Below are 22,420 nucleotides of genomic sequence, written 5' to 3' on the forward strand. Positions count from 1 at the left end.
CAGCATCAGTGTTGCAACAAGCACATTACTAAACAGAGCCTCTTATCTGGACAAATGCAATAGATGCAGTTTGATAGCACTGGAAAGATTGTGAGTATTATTGTCTTCCTGCAGACAGGACACTCATACATGTGGCCTAGCTCTGTGCTCCAGTCAGCCACAATCAAGAAAATTGCCACAGGATAGGACTCTTGAGCCTATATCTTTGCCACACTCATCCTGCAGGGTGCATCTCTTTTCTGCTGGAACATGTTCAAACCAGCATTTCATTCCTTAAATGCAGTTTTCTCTCAGCCAGAACTTGCAGTGGGCTATCTTCTTTTTTTTAATTTCACTTGGGGTGTCACCCTCAGATGCTTGTGTTAACAGGCTGTGCTGGAACTTGCAGCAATCACCAAGCTAGCATTTTCCATGAATCCAGTATCTGCAGCTCATGCTGCTCAGCTGCACTGCCTGGGCGGGCAGACACTTAGCAAGGCAATGAAAATGTGATAGAAGGTGGATCAGCAGTGATTGGCAAGATATCATGGGGCAGGCCTCAGATGGCTTTTTGATGTGTAGAATTGAGAACAGACTGAGGAGCAAAAACAATAACAAGTCACCAATTACAGCAAATGGCATTTATCATGAGGGTCCAATGTGATTACAGAGTCAGAGGGATTCTGTAATGTTTACATTCACTTCACATTAACACTTTGCTTTGAGCTTTGCTTCTCACCCACAACATTTCTGATTCTGACAACCTTCTCAACCACAATTGCATTGACTTTGAAATCTCTTGGTTGTCCCTTCCAGTATTCAATAGCTGCATTGTAAGTTCAGCATCACTCACTTAAGCATTGTAAGGCACCAAGATCAGGGCCAACTGAACATCTGAAGGTGCTGAACCACTGTCAAGAATCATCATGAGAGATTGAGCAGCTATCCAGCATCAAGAATCACACATCACAAAGTCAAGATCCTGCTTCATTTTGAAAAGATAGTGAAATTCAAAAAGATTTGCTGTGCCACTGCCTGATTTCTGCATGACATCAGATCAAGAAACACTGACATGATATTCCTCCCAGTACAACATGATAACAATGAATGAGACTCATGTCAAAGCCATGCTTAGCTTGACAGCAGAGAAGCTACTTAATTTGAAAAAGGTCATGCAAGAGCTTTATGACAAGAAGATTCAGGGCCTTCTCCATCAAGCAGTAGCTAAGAGGGTGCTGAAGAAGAGCCAGATTGCTGTAGTGAAGCACATCATTTCTCAAGGGAGCTTTGATAACAAGGTCCTGCAGGCCTGGGAGAGCAAGTCTAACCATGAGAATGTCCATGGGGTGCTTGTGTGGCTTATTGTGCAGATTCAGTACCAGAAAACAAGGCAACAGCAGTATGGCATCCAGCAAGATTCATTCTCTGAGCCTGCAAGCTCTCAGATTTCCTCATTAACATCTGTTCAGCAGCCATTATTGACTACAGCTGCCTCCAGACCAACATCTTTCCTCTTCACACTTGAGTCTCTTGAGACCTGTCCCACTACATCAAGCACTCTGTGGTATGTGCCAGGTTTGGCCAAGCCTCTGATGCCAGTGGCTAAAGAACTCTACCAAGCCATTATCTTCACCAGAAACACAGTCTCTGGCTGTGTGTTGGTCTGCCAGGTTAACAAATTGCCATCATATTGCACATTAGACAGGCAGGGAACACTCTTCAAGAAGAATTGAACAGAGTGGCAGAGTATTCTGACTACTGACTGTAAATTTCATTACAACTCTCAGACCATCAAGAGTCCAGATGAGCAGGTCACCATCATCAACAAGCAACTGTGGCAATCAGTGTGCATGATGCAGCTGGAGGAGATTCTGAGCAAAGAAACAGATGAATCTCTGATCCTCAACTTTGTGATCACCACCTGGGATGTGAAGCCCATCCATACCCATGAAATTCAAAAAAGACAAATTACATCAGTCACCAGCTTCAATAATAATGAGAACATGTCTGAAGACCCAGAGACAGAGTTCTTAGATGATGATGAGCATCATGATATGCCTGCAACCTGCCAACATCAGATTATTACACACTCACCATCTCCTGTATCTACACTGTCTTCCTCTCATCCCCTCTCTCAACATAATCAAGACAGCCCCCAGAACAGCATGCGCATGGACACAACCATTGATGAGCCACATTGTGACCACAAGAATGACTTCAATGGAATTGATAGCATGGCTAGCCACCCAGACACTCCAATGGACTTGAACACTGTAATAGATCCACCAAACACAGGTGCTATCCCCACTGCCTTCACCAAAGCTCAGAATTCTCAAGATGGCCTAATCCAGCCAGTTTCAAGAATAATATCAGCACCAACCAAGAACAGCAAAATTCAAAATGAATACCTGCCAGCTTCATCCAGTGAAATTCAAAAAGAGGGCCCACCAACCCTACCCCATGAAATTCAACAAGAAATTGATAGCATGGCCAACCATCCAGACACTCCAATGGACTTGGACACCATGATAGATTCATCAAACCCAGGTGCTGTCCTCACTGTCTTCACTGAAGCCCAGGATCCTCAAGATGACTCAATCCAGGTCAGAGATGACCATGAATGTGACTCCACACCTGCACATATTGTGGTTGAGCAGCCAGTTTCAAGAACAACATCAGCACCAATCAAGAACAGTGAAATTCAAAATGAATACCCACCAGCTTCACCTAGTGAAATTCAAAAAGAGGGCCCACCAACTCTACCCCATGAAATTCAACAAGAGCACCACTTCCCAGATGTTGAGATGATTGATGGTGACAACACTTTACTCTTGAACACAGATTATGAGTTTCTTGACAAGGTGACACAACTGGAACCTGAGCCACAAACCAGTGACAAGAGCAATACTGAGCAAGTTGACCTGGCAGAACTTATCAAGCCTGGCAGATTTCAATGTAAGCAGATGGACAGCCAAACATGGTGGAATTTCACTGGTTTCTTCATGCTCCCACAGAATGAAAATGATGGCACAGATCCAACTAGAAAGATTCTTATCTGTGGCATGCTGTAAGACACTTCACCCCATCAGCTTTACTGCACATTCTGGATGCTTCTCAAGGATCAAGAGTTAGAGCAAGGTGGATTCATTGCTGACAAGATGGGAATTGGCAAAACCATGAAGATGATATTGTACTTTATCCTGAGTGTCTGAATTATCTATAACCACCTGCACATCAAACAGTGCTGTAAGAATCCTGCAATGACCAACAAGCACCTCTCTGCAGTCATGAATACAGAAGAAGGACACAAGAATTCAAAGCAGCATCATCTAAGATGTCCCTCTCAGAATATGTTCTCCATTCTGTGTGGCTGTGTTCCAGATAGAGTGACTGCATGCTGTCTGAGTCAACCACTGCAAGATGCAATGCTGGTAGTAGTGCTCAAAGGTCTTCTTCTCCCCTGGACAAGAGAGTGGGCCAACTCTATCCCTTATGACTCAGAGAACTGTCTGAAACTGAATCTCTTTATTGGCCATGAAGACTTAACTTCCACAAAGATTGGCAACTTGGGCCACACATTCATACAGACCACACAGCACACAATACTGAGACAACATGATCTGAGTCCCCAGCAGAATTATCAGCACATGTTCCTGATCACACCAGGCTCACTCTCCAGCCATGTGATGATACCCCTCCATGACATTCAGAAACAAGATGTCCAGCAATTGCAATGGCAAGCCATGATCCAAGATAAATGTCACCAGAAGAAGAGCTTTGACAGCAAGATCATCAGACAGTTTTGAGAGATTAATGCAGCCACAGGGAAGCAAGACTACACCCCAGCCACCTGGCTGCTCTCCAGAACACTGTATAATAAAGAACCAACAGACATGCTCTCCTGGATGACAATACTGGCCTCTGACAAATGAGGTAATGACACCAGACTGCAATTTGCCAAACCCAATCAATGAAAGACTCTCTCAGCCAGAGTGCAGCTACTGATCAGCAAGAAGCAGCTGTCCAGAACAGAACAGATCAAGTTCTGGTCAGCAGCACACCAGTTTAATCAGGTGCTCAAGTGTCTGATAATCTGCTGCACCACTGAGACAAGTTGGTTTGACAAACCCATCATGAAGCTGCCCCACAACCACCATCATGATGTTCTCTGCAGCCTAGAGTCCAAGATCAGAGATGAGCTCCAGCAGCATGAGCAGTGTGAAATTCAAAAACTAAAAGACAGCTACATGAGAAGCCTGCAGAAATGAAAGAAGCACAGTCAAGAATCTAAATCTAAGCTTTCCAGCCAGACCTTTTTCAAGAAGTCACACATAAACTGGATCATTACCATCTTTCCAGCCCTTCTGGACCTTATGAAGACCAAGCAATGTGAGCTCAAGCTTACTGATGAGAAGATGATGAAGAACAGATAGCATGCTGGTGAAGACAAGAAGGCACCATACATTCATGCAATCAATATTCTGACCAATTCCAGCTCCAAGTGTCATGCAATTCAACACATCCTGCAGGGCATGGAGAGAGACTATTGTGGGCACCCAGAGAAGATTGTTATTCTGACAGAATTCCCCCACATGGTTCACATGCTTGAGGTGGTAGATTACTGTATCCTCTTTTCTTGTATTTTCTTCCCTGGCTAACTTTCCACACAGTGGCTGCAGAAGCAAGACTACTGTATCACAGCAGTCTATAGCAGTATGAGTGTTGAGAATCAAGACATGTGCATCAACACCTTCAATCAGAATCTGTCACTGCCTGGAGGTGAGACTGATGCCAGTCCAGGCATTCTGATCAGCACCCTGGAGATTCTAGACATGAGCTATACCTGTATTTGTGCCTTCTGACTTATCCTGCTGAGCCTGAGCTGGTTGAAGAGGGATGAGGCCCAGGGCAAGACATGCATCCGCCACTACAGGCAGATGAACAAGGCCATGTACATCTACCACCTGGTGTGCAGAGATATCCAGGTCAAAAGCAACATTCTTAACCAGCAGGCAATGCAGAAGAGTTTCAATAAACTGGCAATGTTACTACAGAGAGAGGCTGACATAGTTCAAGATGTGATTGATCTGAATACAGTATGAGGCCCAGCATAGCCACATGGCCATGAAATTTAAAAAGAAACACCCAAGGACCATGCAGCACTTCTATCAAGATGTCTGGATATCATTAGAAATATATGGAACAACCATGACTGTTTGTTCTAGATGATTCATTCTGCAGAGTTGAATAGATCAGTAGTTAGATCCAATCAAAGCAATTTCAGCTGAAAGCCATTCATCATATCTCCCACTATAGTCATGTTGATGCTGAATACTCAGCAGTCAGATGCACCAATGAGCCTTCAGCCTGGTGATAGTGCAACTGGCTAATATTAGCACCCTACCAAATGTGTGCCAGCATATCCTCTGATGCCATCAACCATTGGTATGGCGCCCATGGCCTTTCATCCAAGGAGGAAGATCCTCTCACCCAGAGATATGTATGATGTGTCATGACATGTCAATGCTGAGTCTCTTTTCCCAGCCTGGAGCTTGAGACACTGCTGAAGCTCCACAGTCTTTAAGCATAGCACAGCAGAATATCTGAACATGTTTAATTTGGGTTGCTTATAATGATACTGGCTCTCCCCAATCAATCCTAACCACCAATGTTGGCCACCAACAACAGCTAACACCAATATCAACCAGAACACAGTTCCTCCAAAGAATGAGGCTGCAGACTATTGGCTGTGAGTATTGATCACTAATTTCTACCATCAATTTTCATCATTGTCAATTTTGACCACCAGTTTTCAATAAGCTGAACCTGTTGCAGATGCACAAGATGTGTTTTAACCATTAAGTTTGGTCAGCAAGTTTCACTGTTGTCAGTTGTGGCCACTGAATTTGACCATCAATTTTTACCATTGTCAATTTTTACAGTCAATTTTTACTGTCATCAATTTTCACCATCAATTTTTACTGTCAATTTTGGCATCATCAATTTTGACCGCCATGACCAATTTTGGCTGGCATCAATTTTGGCTGTTGTCAATTTTGACCATCAATTTTGGTGTTGTCAATTTTGACTGTCAATTTTGGCATCATCAATTTTGGTGTTGTCAATTTTAACTGTCAATTTTGGTGTCATCAATTTTTACTGTCAATTTTTACTGTCATCAATTTTCACCATCAATTTTTACTGTCAATTTTGGCATCATCAATTTTGACCACTGTGACCAATTTTGGCTGTCATCAATTTTGGCTGTTGTCAATTTTGACCATCAATTTTGGTGTTGTCAATTTTGACTGTCAATTTTGGCATCGTCAATTTTGACCGCCGTGACCAATTTTGGCCGTCAATTTTGATGATGACAATTTTTACCATCATCAATTTTGACAGTCAATTTTGACCATCATCAATTTTGACCGTCATCAATTTTGGCCGTCAATTTTGACAACGTCAATTTTTACCATCATCAATTTTAACAGTCAATTTTGACCATCATCAATTTTGACCATCATCAATTTTGACCATCATCAATTTTGACCATCATCAATTTTGACTGTTGTCAATTTTGACTGTCAATTTTGATCATCAATTTTTACCATCAATTTTGACTGTCATCAATTTTGGCATCATCAATTTTTACCATCATCAATTTTGACTTGTCAATTTTTACTGTCAATTTTGGTGTCATCAATTTTTACTGTTAATTTTGACTGTTGTCAATTTTTACTGTCAATTTTTACCATTGTCAATTTTTACTGTCAATTTTTACCATTGTCAATTTTCACTGTCAATTTTGACCACCGTGACCAATTTTGGCTGTCAATTTTGACCATCATCAATTTTTACTGTCAATTTTGGCATCATCAATTTTGACTGTCATCAATTTTTACTGTCAATTTTGGTGTCATCAATTCTGACTGTCAATTTTGGTGTTGTCAATTTTGACCATCATCAATTTTCACTGTCAATTTTGGCATCATCAATTTTGGCCATTGTCCATTTTTACTGTCAATTTTGACCATCAATTCTGACCATCAATTTTGGCATTGTCAATTTTTACTGTTGTCAATTTTGACCATCAATTTTGACTGCTGTGACCAATTTTGCTGTTGTCAATTTTGACCATCAATTTTGACCGCCGTGACCAATTTTGCCATCATCAATTTTGACTGTCAATTTTGACTGTCATCAATTTTTACTGTCAATTTTGGCATTGTCAATTTTGACCATCAATTTTGGTGTCATCAATTCTGACCATCAATTTTGGTGTCATTAATTTTGACCATCATCAATTTTTACTGTCAATTTTGGCATCATCAATTTTTACTGTTGTCAATTTTGACTCATTAATTTTTACTGTCAATTTTGGCATCATCAATTTTGGCATTGTTAATTTTGACTGTCAATTTTGGCATCATCAATTTTAACCATCATCAATTTTGACCATCAATTTTGGTGTCATCAATTCTGACTGTCAATTTTGGTGTCATCAATTTTGACCATCATCAATTTTTACTGTTAATTTTGACCATCAATTTTTACTGTCAATTTTGGCATCATCAATTTTGGCTGTCAATTTTTACTGTCAATTTTTACCATTGTTAATTTTCACTGTCAATTTTGACTGCTGTGACCAATTTTGGCCATCAATTTTGACCATCATCAATTTTTACTGTCAATTTTGGTGTTGTCAATTCTGACTGTCAATTTTGGTGTCATCAATTTTGACTGTCAATTTTGGTGTTGTCAATTTTGACCATCATCAATTTTCACTGTCAATTTTGGCATCATCAATTTTGACTGTCATCAATTTTTACTGTCAATTTTGGTGTCATCAATTCTGACTGTCAATTTTGGTGTTGTCAATTTTGACCATCATCAATTTTCACTGTCAATTTTGGCATCATCAATTTTGGCCATTGTCCATTTTTACTGTCAATTTTGACCATCAATTCTGGCCATCAATTTTGGCCATTGTCAATTTTGACTGCTGGTTTTCATCTGCAAACATTGACTGCAAGATGGATTCTCTGAATTGGGTGACAGAAGTCTGGGTTTTATCATTTGCATATCTTCTCTTCTATAGATCTGTTCTCTTCAGCTTTCCTTGTATTATCTTGAATCTGCTACAGTGTCTTCTTTTACTCTCATTCTGATGTTTTCAGCATGATATTTCCTGCTACTGTAATTTACTAATGAATGCATATAATTCAAGCCAGAATTGCCAAATTTTATGCAGCATGTCCAGCAGTGGCTTCACAGGCAAAGTATCTGATCAGCTTGGAACAATTATTTCTCTAAGTCAGCTCAATAGACTGCTTCCCTTCTGCCATGCTGCATATGAAACCTTTCCCCAACCATCTCATTGGGTCCATAACACTTGTCCAACCATGCTAGGGTGCCTGGAAGCTATTCTCATTCTTGTTGTCTTAGCTACCCTCATGCAATTGATTTCAGATGCCAGTCACCTAGGTGAATCTGACAGTAGTCATCCAGTACTGGATCATCTCTCCTGTGATCAAATGTTAGTTTACAAGACCAGACTGCCCCATACAGAAGGCCACTGCATACCTCATAAGATCAATCTTCACATTTCACATCCAATTCTTAAGGTCCATCTGTGTACAGTTCCACAGCCTGGGCTCAGGCATATTCTTGTCCAGCTCTTTGATTAAAGCCCAGTTGTTGCCATGCCTCTTCCACAGCTGCACCAGTCTTGTGGTCTCTTCAGCAGACTATCTTGTTCAGATGCATGGCCATCTGCAATGCCTGCTTCTGCAATTTGCTCTTCTTTCTACCATCTTCTCCACACACCTGATCTCTCTCTGCTGTCTACAAAGCAAGTGTTCTCTTGAACCCCTCTGTACTGAGTTGTTGATGTGATCCCATTCATCCAGATCCACATCCAGATTCAAAGCCAATGTTGAGTATGCTGCCAATGAACCAATTATACTTAATTATTGATGATGGTTCCCAGAATAGCCAGTGTCAGCATTAGAAGAGTTGTCAGTCAAGCAGGAGAATTATTCTGATGTCTCTCTCTCTCTCTGTGGTGTCTGGGTTGGTGTTGACACTTGAGAGCTGCTAAGCAAGAATCTTGATTGTTTCTGAAAGCAGCTGTCCTCCAGGACTGGGCTCTGGCTCAATCTAGATGTCTTTTCTTTTCTATTCTCTTGACAGATCACCTCTGAGTGCCTGTTGCTCATCTGATATGAAATTGAATCATCAGAAGCCAAAACCTCTTCTGGTATTACTAATTGAGAGCTAGATAGCCATCAGTTCTGGCTTTTCAGATTGGGCTTGCTGTTGTATAATGTACATGCAGGAACACCCATGGAACTTGAAGATAGTGTACTCTTGTTGGAAGGAGTGGTTTGGGCAAGACCTTTATCCAGAACCACCTGTTAATTGATGGTATACATAGGACCATAAGATTCAGAGCTGCTACTCACCACCTAGAGGCATGTTACTTGACAGAGAACTGTTCAATAGTGTGCATCAACTGCTTCCCACCATCACTAATAATGGGGACTGGAGCTGATTTGGTGTTCTTCTTGCTTTTTTTCTTTAAAGTACAGTGAAAGCACTGGAGAGGCATGGCTCTGTCTCTGTACTGGAAGATCACAGCTGGGTACTGGAATATCTCTGAGCTATCATGGTTAACAGCAATCTATTCAACAACTGGAAGAACAGGAAAGAGAAGAGAAGAGACCAGAATGAAGCCTCAGACTATTAAAGAGATAATCTGAGATGATTATAATAAAGCAATGAAGAAAACAGAGCTTCAATTGTAGGCTCAAAGTTGGCAGAAGAAAGAGACTGACATTTTTACTAGATTTATAGACTTGGGATGATCAGAAGAGTGGCATTTCTGATCTATCACAAATGTTCATTTCATCCAGTAAGCCCAGCCAAAATCTCATCCACCTCAAGACTCTGGCTCAGACACTTCAGAGTTAATATTATTCCAGTGCATTCTCTGTAATTTCTCCATGCAGCAAGCATATCAGTAAAAACCACTTCAGTCAGCATGGGCCATGGGCAGCCACACAAGTATGCAACTGAGAGGAATGCAGTTCAGGCACAAGTGCAAGTATATTAAAGACAACAACAGCAGCCACAAGCAGTTACATCAGTAAGCACATTAATATTGTTCCAGAATATCTTCTTGACCTGCAATTCCCAAAGTACAGCCAGTCTTTTCCAGTCTGTTGAGGATTCAGTCTATGTGTTTGCAGACCTACAGAAAGCTCTTGATGCAGTATCTGTTGAGTGCAGAAGCTCTGAGCCACCAGACATGATTGAAGAGGGTTTGCTTGAATCCAAGTCTGACAAAATGAAGCACAAGAGCTCTCCATCACCAGCAGAATCCAGCAGTAGTGAGGATGGTCAGTTATTTACAACAGAATAAGATGACCAAGCATTTTAAACCTCTAACTACATTCTAGATCCAGCACCACTGCTAATGTCTTCAGGCCTGTCCAGGCCCAGTACACCAGGGCCAAGATTAGACCATGAACTCTTCCTGCCCACAAATACAGTGGAACCAACAGAAGAAGACAACACACTTACACAGAAGCTGGTGGCACAGCTGCAGATCTATCATAAATGCTCTACTGAGACTCATGCTGCATCAGAGCCACTCTCCATACCAACAGTATCTCTCTCACAGATGGCAAGCTGGAAATGTTCAGATGTCTTAGAGCACACCAGCATGTCTTCCTATCCCATACAGTGGGACACCATCCTGCCAGTTCATCAGCACCAAAGACTATACAGTGGGATGTCTGCATCAGTAGAGCCTTTAGCCCATGAGAAAGTGCCTCCACACCCTGTGACCATTAATCTGGAAGGTGATACTATTCCAATGCCAGCATCCCTGCATGCCATGATTAACATTGATAGCACCAGTGATCTGGTCTCAAGTCTCACAGTGGCCTGTAAGAGATTCCAATGGAAAGCTAACCAGTTTCTGACAAGCAACCTGAAGAGTTCTCTTCATCTGAATCTCATTTCAGTTCAGTAGAGAGATGAGCAGACCAAAAGAGTTCACCAGTTCCAGAGACCAGTTCACCAGATCTCTTACCTTCCATTTGGACAACTGGTTAGATTCTCTGAGATTGAGATCTACATTCTCTTCCTCTGGCTTTTCAGCCCCCAGCACCAGCACTACATTATTACAGAGCAGAAGTATGCTCTCTGGACAGACAAGATCTTTCTTCCAGCTCTTCACTATATTTACTTCACATCCACACTTCTCCATCTGCCATTCAGTATCACACATGTCCAGCTCAGTTCCACTGCAGCTCAGGCAGAAGACTGCAATCAGACTTTTCATAAGCAGCTACAGGTACAGAAGTTCCACTTTTCACTACAGCCAGCAGAACTTCACCATCTCTGGAAGCACATGCAGATAACTGTTCAAGATCCAGAGCTTCAGCACTTTCAGAGACTCACACTTCTTCTAACCACTAAGAATCTGAAGCTCTCAACCCAGCATGCCACCTGGTCCAGCATGTGTGATGCCTTCTTTCACATGTAAAATTGGGCCATGGACAGGTACTATCTGACCATCAGCTTCTACAATATTGGCAAGAAGATGGTCTCACTCTGGAGCTTTCTGTCACACCAGAAGCCAACACACACACCCTGCACATTCATCTGATAACATTGCTGTCTGGATCATTTCTGTAAATGGCTGAGAGATTCACCAGCTGCACAAAGAATCTCTTCTCCCACTTCATCTGAGCCTGATAGCTTACCAGACAATTCAATGGAGATGCAGATTAACAATGATCACTCAGCAGCAGCTGTCCAGCTCCAACAGTTTCACCAACTTCACAGCCATGTCCAGCAAAGAGTGATGTCCAAGGCCTCAGACTCCAGCAACATTCAACACAGGTCAGTGGAGCTGGCACTCAGGAGTGAAGATGAAGATGCATACCAGCCAGAGCTTAGTAAGAGCAGTGAAGATAAAGATGATGAGAATACCAGCAACCTGGGTGAACATTCAGCAGGTGGCACACCAGTTGCCAATGTCCAGACTTCTGATTCAGAACATGAACATTTACAGGAAGAGTTCTGGTGCAAGCAGTTCTATCCACTATCATTCCTGTGTGATCTGGAGTTCATGATACTAGAGCCACACTGGTGCTCCCCACTTCATCACCAGGGTCTGCTCTACTGCCAGTTCTACAACATCATCAAGAAAATCTTCATGACTGGCAAGCATTCCCCATTTGCAAATGAGAATCTGGACACATTAGCTCTGGATTCCAGACTGGTACAGATCTGGCAGCATATCAGAAAGGCTATCAGCTATTCCTCTCTGGCCTTGCTGCACATGTACATTCACACCAAGCAACAGTACCATGTCACCATTTCCAACTGCCACCAGCAGTCCTACAGAACTCAGAAGAAGTACCAGATCACTGCTGCTATTCTGCAGACCATGAACCAAATTCTCCAGAAAAGCAATCTAGCCAATCATTCTACAGTTGTGCCTCAATGCCCAGTGCTCTTCCTCAACTATCACACCAACCAGCTTCTGGAGTGGCTGTGGTGGAATATCAACAAGCTGTACATCAGGTTTGAGATGGTCTACAGCCTGCAGCCACATACTGTAGTGCACTGGAAACACACTCAGATGATGATAATATTTCTTCAATGCCTCCTGTGCACATATGGAGGCCAGGGCAACCACCTCAGCTACAGCAGTAGCCTGTGGCTTGATCACCAGGTGTAACCACCTCAAGAAAGTTCCAACACAAAGAGAATTCAGGAGAGCCTTGGAATGGCATCCACACTGGAGCTGTATAACTATACTTGATTTCTTGACAAGCTTGACTGGACAGCCATGACATTCAAGCCACCATATCAGGTGCACATGGTCTTCAACACCCCAACTCTACAGATGATCTACCACCCACAGTATCAGCAACTGATTAAGTTCAAGTCTGACTTCATGCTCTTCCATGACATATTCAGCTGCATGCTGGATGTCCACCTAGACCCTGCCCACTCTGCACTGCTGCTGCAGCTGCTGGTGATCCTCTGCCTGAGAGCCTTTCAGAAGAATGTCTTCAGAAGCCTGGCTAACTGTATCATCCAGCAGCCACTCCATTCCACTAGGCTTGAGAACACAGGCAATGATGATATATCACTCACCCATGCTGGTATCTCACAAGTCTTTCAACATTTCCACTTTCAGAAAGACATCCAGTTCATCACAGGCTCCAGAATGAAAGTCAGGAACATTGAGATACTCTTTGCATAACTCTGGAGCTGGAACAGCAATGAAAACAACAGTGACTGGCTGCAGAAACACTGAAAGTTAAAGCAGTATCAGATTCTCTTTCACCAGTTCTTTAATATCATCATCCACATGTATGGGGTTCAGCAGGCCCATGAGTGGCAAACAATTGTGAAGCAGACCTTCATCTACAGCCACTGAATCTTGCTCTATCCAAGCATGACAGCCTTCTGGACACATGGAAAGAAAGAGAAACTGCAAAGCTGAACTAGCACCCATTCAGAACTGGTTAACTACCTTCAGCAGTACCAGCCAGAACTCACCATCATTAAGCTGGACATGATTGATGAGCTGTCCCTGGCAGATTGGGAGGCTGGTGGTCAATCTTTGCCTCTGGATGTGGCCCTTCTCTCAGTCCCCAGTAATGTTGATGCCTGGCTTGCCATTGAACAAGGTCAACATTCTGTTCCTACAGTAATGTTCCCCAATCCAGTAGTCTTTTTGCTGGCTATTGATGTGCATTCCAGCAAGCTGAGCCACCATCTTCAGGCTACTATAGCTGAACATCATGTTCTGTACTCATTTACAGAGAAAGAGAGCCAATCTGCAAGCCAGCTGCATACCAACCACAAGTAACTTACATCTCAGCTTGTGTTACACATCCAGACTCTTGTTGAGACAGAGAGGCAGCAGATCCAGAGCATGGATCTTTCAATAGCAACTCAATCCTGGCAGTCTTACTCTTGGCCCCAGCCCAACAGCAATCTGACACTTCTTGAGTCAAGACTGAGCAGAATGGATCTTGAAGAGAATTCTGACCCAGAAAGTCTGGTGAGAAAGCAGAAAAAACATGCACAGCATCAGAGACATATACAGCAATAGTTGAAAGTTGCACAGATAGAGATCTTCTATTACAATCAGTACAGAACTGCCATGAAGGCATATCAGTATAAAGCTGCAGAAAGAGAGCAAACAACACAAGTGCCCAATCAGTCTGAATTTGAGAAAGCACAGGTACAAAGTCAAAAGACCATTGGGCATTTAGGTCAAGTGTCTCAGCAGGTCACTCATCATACAGAAGAGAAAGTATAGTTGTGACAGCACTGGCTTCTTAAGTCAGTTTTGACTGCCAATTTTTATGGTCAATTTTGGTTGTTAAATTTCACCATCAATTTTGATCATCAATTTTCACTGTAAATATTTGCTGGCAATTTCAGCATCAATTTTGGTCATCAATTTTTGCTGTAAATTTTAGCTGTCAATTTTCACCATCAATTTTTGCTGTCAATTTTGGTTGTCAATTTTGGTTATCAAATTTGGTGTCATCAATTTTTACTGTTGTCAATTTTGGCATTGTCAATTTTTACCATCAATTTTGGCCATCATCAATTTTTACCATTGTCAATTTTCACCATCAATTTTGACTGTCAATTTTTACCATTGTCAATTTTGGCGTTGTCAATTTTTACCATCAATTTTGGCCATCATCAATTTTTACTGTCAATTTTTACTGTTGTCAATTTTCACTGTCAATTTTAGCTGTCAATTTTTACTGTTGTCAATTTTGGTGTCATCAATTTTTACCATCAATTTTGACTGTTGTCAATTTTGGTGTCATCAATTTTTACCATTGTCAATTTTGGTGTTGTTGATTTTGACTGTCATCAATTTTGACTGTCAATTTTGGTGTTGTTGATTTTGACTGTCATCAATTTTGGCTATCAATTTTGGCATCATCAATTTTGGCCATTAATTTTTACTATCAATTTTTACTGTCAATTTTGACCATCATCAATTTTGACTGTCAATTTTTGCTGTCAATTTTGCTGTTAATTTTAGTTGTTAATTTTGGTTGTTAGTTTTTGCCATCAATTTTACTGTCAATTTTTGTTGTACAAAAGAGCTAAGTAGATTAATGCCTGCAACTGATAAGAGAGAGTTATATATAGAATATATAAATCTGTGAACTAGAAGTCTAAATACTGAGATTTCTATAATCTGTAAGAATTATGTTATTATTATATATTCAGAGTTATGTAAGAATTCACCCACAAACTCCTTATACAGACAAACAACACTTACAAGAGTTCAGAGCCTCAGCTTGTGAGCTATTGAAAGTACATGTGTTCTTGCAAGGCACTAAGTCATATGCTTATAAGTACACATAAAAGGCTGCCACTGCATAAATCTCTTGTTGAGAGCTAGTGGCAATCTTGTCTACAAGTTGTAGATAGTTGCCAATACCAGATCTTTTATCTCATGTACTTTTTTCTATATAAAATTTCTTCTATAGAATTTTTATTATGCTGATTCACATGTATGATTCTCACAAGTTAGGCCATGTAACATCTTCTGGAGATTTCATACTATCTGATGCTTGATTAATTTAAGCCTATATTTATAATAATAAGAAGCTGTTAAATTAAGAAATGGTTAGAAGATTAACTAGATACAGTTGGAAACAAATATTTATTGTCAGCTAGATAAATATAATAATAAAATACTAAGATAGGGTCTAGAAAAAGAGTTTAGAGTAGAGAGCTACTATATATATATAATAAGATTGTATATCAGACAAATGTTTATATTTCTAGTGAATTATATATTTCAAGTTTAGAGTGTTATCTTAGAACAAGATTCTGGTTAATTAGTCAGATAGAGAATTGCAGTTAGTATAAAAAGATTAAAAATAAAAGTTTTTTTTTTAATTTTTAATTATATTATTTGTCTGACTACTTCAGTTTAAAAGTAGTAATAGCTGGCATCAGAGTTAGTAAATAATTAATCAACAAAAAAGAGGGTAAGACAGAGTTAGAGAGCTAGTAAGTAGTTTAATAAATATTTAAGTAGACTAGAGTTGTACAAAGTACTGAAATAAGTATTTAGATGAATTAGAGTTCTGATAAGCACAGTAATAAAATTGAATTTAGATGCAGATGCAAGATGCAGATGCAAAATGCAGATAAAAGATGCAGATGCAGATATATATATAAATTAAATAGTAACTAAGTTACAAGACTGCATAAGTTAAGATACAGTAATAAAAATAAAATTATTATAAGTAGATCAGAAACATAATTCAAATAATAGTTCTGTTATAGTTATATAATTAATAGTTTTTGAGTTGTTAGCAAATATGAAGATGTAACAGAAAGTATAGAGCAAATAGTAACAAAAATACAATATTTAAAAGTTGATATATTGTAACAAAAATAAGAATATTTTAAGCACTGGATTAGAGAGATAATTTAAGGTATGATAGTATTATATTTACATAATTAATAATTGTAGAGTTATTGGCAAAAATATAGAAGTAACAAAAATTCAAAATAAATTAGTATTATTTTTTACAGTAATTAAAATTGTAATTTCTGTTAGATGGACTTTTTCTCCACAAGTAGTGAATATATAGTAAGAAAAATAAAATAATTATAAGCAGATCAGAGAGATGATTTAAACAGTAGTAGTTTTATAGAGTTATTAGTAAATATATATATTTTATATAGCAAATACTGACACTGACATAAGATGTGAAAGTTAATATATTTTAACAAAAATAGAGATATTCTAAGCAGGTCAAAGAGATAACTTGAATAGTAGTAGTTTCACATGTCTATAATTAATGATTGTAGAGTTATTGGCAGAAATATAAAAAAGTAACAGAAAATTAAGTAATTAGAATTAAAGTTAGGGTTAGCTGTATAAAGCAAATAGTGAGTAAAACATAAGATGCAAAAGTAGATATATTATAATGAAAATAAGAAGATTCTAAGCAGGTTAGTAAGATAATTTGAACAGAGATAGTGTTATATCTGTAAAGTAGATAGTAGTAGAGTTATTAGCAAAAATATAAAATATATAGTACAAATAGTGAGTAAAACATAATATGGAAAAGTTGATATTTTTTAATAAAAATAGGGTCATTCTGAGCAGGTCAGAGAGACAATTTGAAAGGTGGTATTCTCATATGTGTACAATTAATGGTTGTGGAGTTATTGGCAAAAATATAAAAAGTAACAGAATCTATATTTATTATTATTATTATTATTCATTATAGTCTTACACAGTCAGTAACTATGAAGACTACCTAACAGCTTCTCTGTTAGAATTTACTTAGTATATATTGTAGAAACTGAATAAAGAAAAAAATTCAAAGTATTTCAAGGCAATATGAGATGTTCTTTCTCCACAAAAGTCAAATAGCAGATAGGACATAATATTAATTTTAAAGGAAAATAATAATTCTTGTAGCAATGTGATACAAATCAAAAAGAAATAAAATTAGCATATTTGGAAAAGCCACTATCTAGTAGCTATTCCAGTACATTTCAGAAATAAAACTAGCCATTTTAAGTCTAATTGAGTTTCAAAAATAAAATTTAAAGATAGTTGAGAAATATTAAGTTCTTGTTGAATTTTTCTTCTTTCAGTATGATAAGCTGAGCAGTCTAATAGTAGATGCTTTGGATTTTCAACACAATTACAGAAATAGCATAAATTAAAAGAGTAGTCAGATAATCTTATTAGATAAGATCTAAAATATCTATGACCAAGCTTTAATTGGCAAATAGTTGACCATATCTTCTTAGATATAGAAACAGTAGATGCTTTCCATCTGGATTTTATTTTGAATTGAGAGTAGTGATTTGTAGAACTTTCTCTATTAAAAAGATCTTCAAACCACTCTATCATTGCTTGTTCTTTTATTTGTCTTTTTATATAAGTAAGAGATATATATCTTTCAGAACAAACTTGATTTAATTCTGTAGCTTTCTTTACTGCTAGATCAGCTTGTTCATTTCCATGCATATTTACATGTGCAGGAACCTAATGAAGATGTAGATTAATTTGCTGATTTTTAATAGACTTAGCAGTTTTTCTTATAGATTGAAGATAATATAAGCCAGAATTAAGATCTTGATTTATGAGTCTCTGAATAGCAGCTTGACTATCAGAAAACACCCAGATATCTGATATTGATCTTGATTGAGACTGAGAGGTAGAACTTGCTAATTTAAATGCTTTATCCATAGCAAACAGTTCTGCATCAAAGTCTTCAAAATATTTTCCTAGATTTCATGAAAATCTAATATTATCTTGTAGATTGTATACACCAGCACCAGCATATTGACTTTCTTCAGCTTTGGATCTATCTGAATAGAGAATTAAAGGTCTATTATTTAGATTTTTAATTCTATTTATGTGACTATCTTTAGCTGTTTTCTTGTCTGAATTTTCAATTTGAATATCTATCAAATCAGCTAGGTTTTCAGACCAAGGTGCATTCTATTTTGCTTTGATTCTCTCTGTTTTTAGAAAAGGTAATATATTTGAAATCATTGAACAAATTCTAAATAGTTGACTTGGATACTTGATTTTTCTTCTTTTTCTTTTTCTTTTAGTTGATGTTTGTACAACATATTCATTATTTAATTCTGATTGATTCCAATCTAAAAACCTTCTCCAATCAAGATTGACACCATTATTATAAGGTGGAAAGCTAGAAGATACTCTTTTTCTGATTGTATATTCTTTTTGCATTTTTAATAGTCTATAAGCATAGTTTCTGCATAGTCTATTAAACCTTACTTTAGCAGGAGAAATAGCAGCTTCAATCTTCATAGCATAAATTGGAGAAGTTTTAAAAGCTCCTAGAACCTTTCTTAAAGCAGAGTTTTAAAGTTTCTCATACTTATGGAGAAGATTCTTTTGATTCTTCCATCAAATCTGAACACCATAATCAGCTACTGAAGTAATACAAGCTATATAAAGTTGTCTCATAGCTTGAAAAGTAAGACTTTTTCCAGTATTTGAAAGTCTGATTATTTAATTAAGAACTCTTTCAGCAGCTGATATCTTAATTTGAACATGGTTCTTGAAAGTAAGAGTATTGTCAAGCCAAATACCTAACTATCCCACTAGTTTTTTTGGTTTAAAAACTTGATCATGTAGTTTAACTGAGTTATCTTCACTAAATAATTTAGTAAAGTGGATTAACTCAGTTTTTTCCATATGAAATTGAACTACATGAGAATCTTGTCTATTAGACATTGCTTGTAAAGCTTTATCTAACTTAAAGCAGTTTTCTTCTATTAAGAAAGAGAAGACAACAAGTTCAGTATCATCTATATAACTAGAAATTCTGATATCTTTAAGATCTAGATCATTATTATTCTTAAAGAGAAATATAGTATATATAGAGAAAAGTATTGGAGATAGAGGTGAATCTTGAGGAATTCCAATATTTATAGATATCTTTGCTTGTTGTTTCTCACCATCAAAAACCAGTTGGATTTTTCTTGTTTGCATAAAATAAAAAATGCATATAGCTAGTGATTTAGGTAGTTGCAAATCAGAGAAGACTTTTAAGAGTCTATTTAGTGAAATATAGTCAAATGCTCCTTTTATATCAATAAAGAGAGCTGAGGCTACCAATTTATTGGCTTTTGCTAATTGAATATCATGTACTAAACTCATTACAGCATCTATAGCAGAGCATTGCTTCTTTCCTTCAAACTGATCAAAATATAGTAGTTTATTTTGGGAGGCCCAATAAGAAAGTCTAGAAGCAATAACTCTCTCTATAACTTTTCTCAAGCAGTTAAGTGAAGAGATGATTCTGTAAGATTTTGGTAAGGAAGCTTTTCTATTTGGTTTCTTTAGAATAACTCCAGTAGCTTCTCTCCAGATTTCTGGATAATATCTCTTTTCAAATAGTATAGAGTATAACTTGAAAAATCTATCTTTAAGTACTGGATAGATTTTTTGTAGTATAAGAAAGGATATACCATCTGGGCCAGGTGTACTGATTTTGAAGCCTGAAAAAATAAAGTTCTTAATCTCTATTTCTTGAAGATTAGGCCATTTCCAATCTGGATTTTCATGATATTCATTCCAATTTATTGGTGGATAACTTGGTGGTTCTCTGAAAAGAGTTTTTATAAAAGCATTGCATTTCTCTTTAAATGAAATAGCTTTATTTTCTATTTCGTTTTCAGAGTTTGAGAATTCTAGAATAGAAGTTTTTTCCACTCTTTTTTCTTTGGTATATTTATATGCTTTAAAAATCTCTTTTCCTTGAGCATTTTCCAGAAATTCATTCCAACAAGATGACATTGTCTTTTTAATAGCATTAAAGTAGTCATTTCTAGTTTGTTGAAAGAACTCTAAGCTAACTTGCTTATTCTTCAGTTCTCTAAAGGCTTTTGTCATAGCTTTTCTCTTGATTTTTAGCTTATTATTCCACCAAGGCTTAGATCTTTCAGTCAGTAGAGCTTTGAATTAGATTTTTTAATTTAATTGCTTCTAATTCAAGTTCTGATAGAGTATTTTCTATTGAACTCTATTGAAATTCTTCTTTTTCTAGATTTTGAAGAAGAGATTTATTTACTTCATCCCAATTAGCTTTCTGAAAGTTATATTTAGAGTGGTATCCGGTTCCAGGATTTCCCATCCCAGTCCCAGATTCCTGTCCCAATTCCTGTCCCAAGGACGGGATCAGGTTGAAGCTCAGCTTAATGGGATGGGACCAGATTGTTTAACAGCATATTGGGACAGTTCTGTGGGAACTGGAATTGGGATGGAATTGGGACCAGAATCAAAATCTAGCTAGTAGGATGGGCCCGGGACCTGACATGACAAAATGGAATAGGACCAGAATTTCAATATTGTATATGGGACAGGACCAGTAAAGTGTAGGATGGGACCAGGAACCCTGATTCCATTTGTGTTGTCAAAAAGTAACAAAATTTGGTAACAGTCCTAACATAATTTTATCAATTTATTCAACTTTGGAAAAGTACCAAAATTTGGTAATGCTCTTTGCATAATTAGATCATATTGCAAGTTATTAGCTACTTGAGTCTATCTATTGATAACATTGACATATTTTCTGTTCCTCATCTGGATTGAGTAGTGGATTTAGCAGGCTTGCAATCTCTTCCTGTACAATCTCTGGAGTATCTTGATCATCTTGATTATCTTGGATGACTTCCTTGGCCAACTCCTCATGCAATATGAGTGCTTCATCCAGCATATGCATCTTATCACCATGTTTAAGCAGCATGATCTTCTTGATTGTAGATGCATGGAGCCACAATCATCAATAATGACATGTATTCTGAGCAACATTGAAAACCCATTCTACCCCAACCTCTGTCAAAGATATAGCCAGAATGTCTCTTGCCATTCAAGCAACAGTTAGAAAATCAGGCTCTAGCATCCTCCACTGTTCCAGAATTGGAGCTTGAGGTGATGTCAAATTCTTGTTATTTAAATATCACTCCATTTCATTTTGGAAATTTGCTCATCTTTGATGGGGTCTCTCAAAAATCATTTGCTCAATATTCTAGAGAAGTTAGCAGAGAAGAAATCAGAATAATACTTATAACAAACATACATTATTCACATCAAGTATTACTTCTCTTGGCTGTTCATATTTCTCATAATGCTTTTTGTAAAATCTTAAAATATATTGTCAGTATATTTCACACTCATCACTGGTCCAATTCTCTGAATCATATGCTCTCATGCAGTATGATGAATGAAGAGCAGCAGCTACAGCTAGCAGCTCACTCTTTGGATGCTCAGTATCACTATAATATTTCTGGAATTTCAAGTTGGCAGCTTTAATAGCTTCTTGAATGTTCTCTCTTGTTGTTAACTGTTGGACCTTGTCCTCCTCTCTTTCTAAATGCTGGAAAAGATGATTGTACATTGCCCATACCAGATGAATTGTTGGGCCTGTTGTTTTGGACAGTATCTTGGTAAATCAACTGAATGGCTGCAACAGTCCAATTATATACTCTAGCTGCTTCCAGTCATGGTCCAATAAGTAAAGTCTTTGGTATTTTGGTGATGAGTCCTGGATCCATGAGTCCACAGCTTGTCAAAGCAACAAGACACAAACACACATCTTATAGATGGAATTCCATCTTGTGTGAACATCTTGAATCATCTTGCACTGGTTCTCTTGTTGATATTCTTGAAAACATGCAGCAAGTTAGGGGGAGATATTGGTTGCATTGGCAACAAGACAAATCTATTGTCAAGCAAAGATTAGTAAATCAACTCAAGTATATCAAGATCATTACCAAATTTCATTATCTTTCTAAGAGTATTTGCAAATGTGTCTGTTGATGCTAGATCATCAGTAATTGAGCTCTCATCAAAGGTAGT

The 22,420-nt window shown here is 38.0% G+C and overlaps 4 protein-coding genes across 4 annotated transcripts; all 4 read left to right on the top strand.

Moving 5' to 3' along the window:
* Positions 1–9,758: 9,758 nt before the first annotated feature.
* CIMG_13489 (uncharacterized protein) lies at positions 9,759–11,533 on the top strand (the record flags this gene model as incomplete). Its single annotated transcript, XM_001238852.2, has 6 exons — positions 9,759–9,781; positions 9,835–9,892; positions 10,068–10,126; positions 10,180–10,379; positions 10,440–10,924; positions 11,018–11,533. The coding sequence occupies 6 exons, from the start codon at positions 9,759–9,761 to the stop codon at positions 11,531–11,533; spliced, it is 1,341 nt and encodes a 446-aa protein (XP_001238853.2).
* A 250-nt stretch (positions 11,534–11,783) lies between these two features.
* On the top strand, positions 11,784–12,736 carry CIMG_13490 (uncharacterized protein; the record flags this gene model as incomplete). The annotated part of the gene is made up of 2 exons (XM_001238853.2): positions 11,784–11,851; positions 11,893–12,736. The coding sequence occupies 2 exons, from the start codon at positions 11,784–11,786 to the stop codon at positions 12,734–12,736; spliced, it is 912 nt and encodes a 303-aa protein (XP_001238854.2).
* Positions 12,737–12,847: 111 nt separating this feature from the next.
* On the top strand, positions 12,848–13,879 carry CIMG_13491 (uncharacterized protein; the record flags this gene model as incomplete). The annotated part of the gene is made up of 2 exons (XM_004444551.1): positions 12,848–13,237; positions 13,550–13,879. The coding sequence occupies 2 exons, from the start codon at positions 12,848–12,850 to the stop codon at positions 13,877–13,879; spliced, it is 720 nt and encodes a 239-aa protein (XP_004444608.1).
* Positions 13,880–14,038: 159 nt separating this feature from the next.
* On the top strand, positions 14,039–14,335 carry CIMG_13492 (uncharacterized protein; the record flags this gene model as incomplete). Its single annotated transcript, XM_004444552.1, has 2 exons — positions 14,039–14,074; positions 14,126–14,335. 2 exons carry the CDS (start codon positions 14,039–14,041, stop codon positions 14,333–14,335), a joined length of 246 nt encoding a protein of 81 aa, XP_004444609.1.
* Positions 14,336–22,420: the final 8,085 nt, after the last annotated feature.

The sequence above is a fragment of the Coccidioides immitis genome, assembly GCF_000149335.2.
Source record: "Coccidioides immitis RS genomic scaffold supercont3.5, whole genome shotgun sequence".
In the NCBI taxonomy this organism is placed as follows: Eukaryota; Fungi; Ascomycota; class Eurotiomycetes; order Onygenales; family Onygenaceae; genus Coccidioides; species Coccidioides immitis.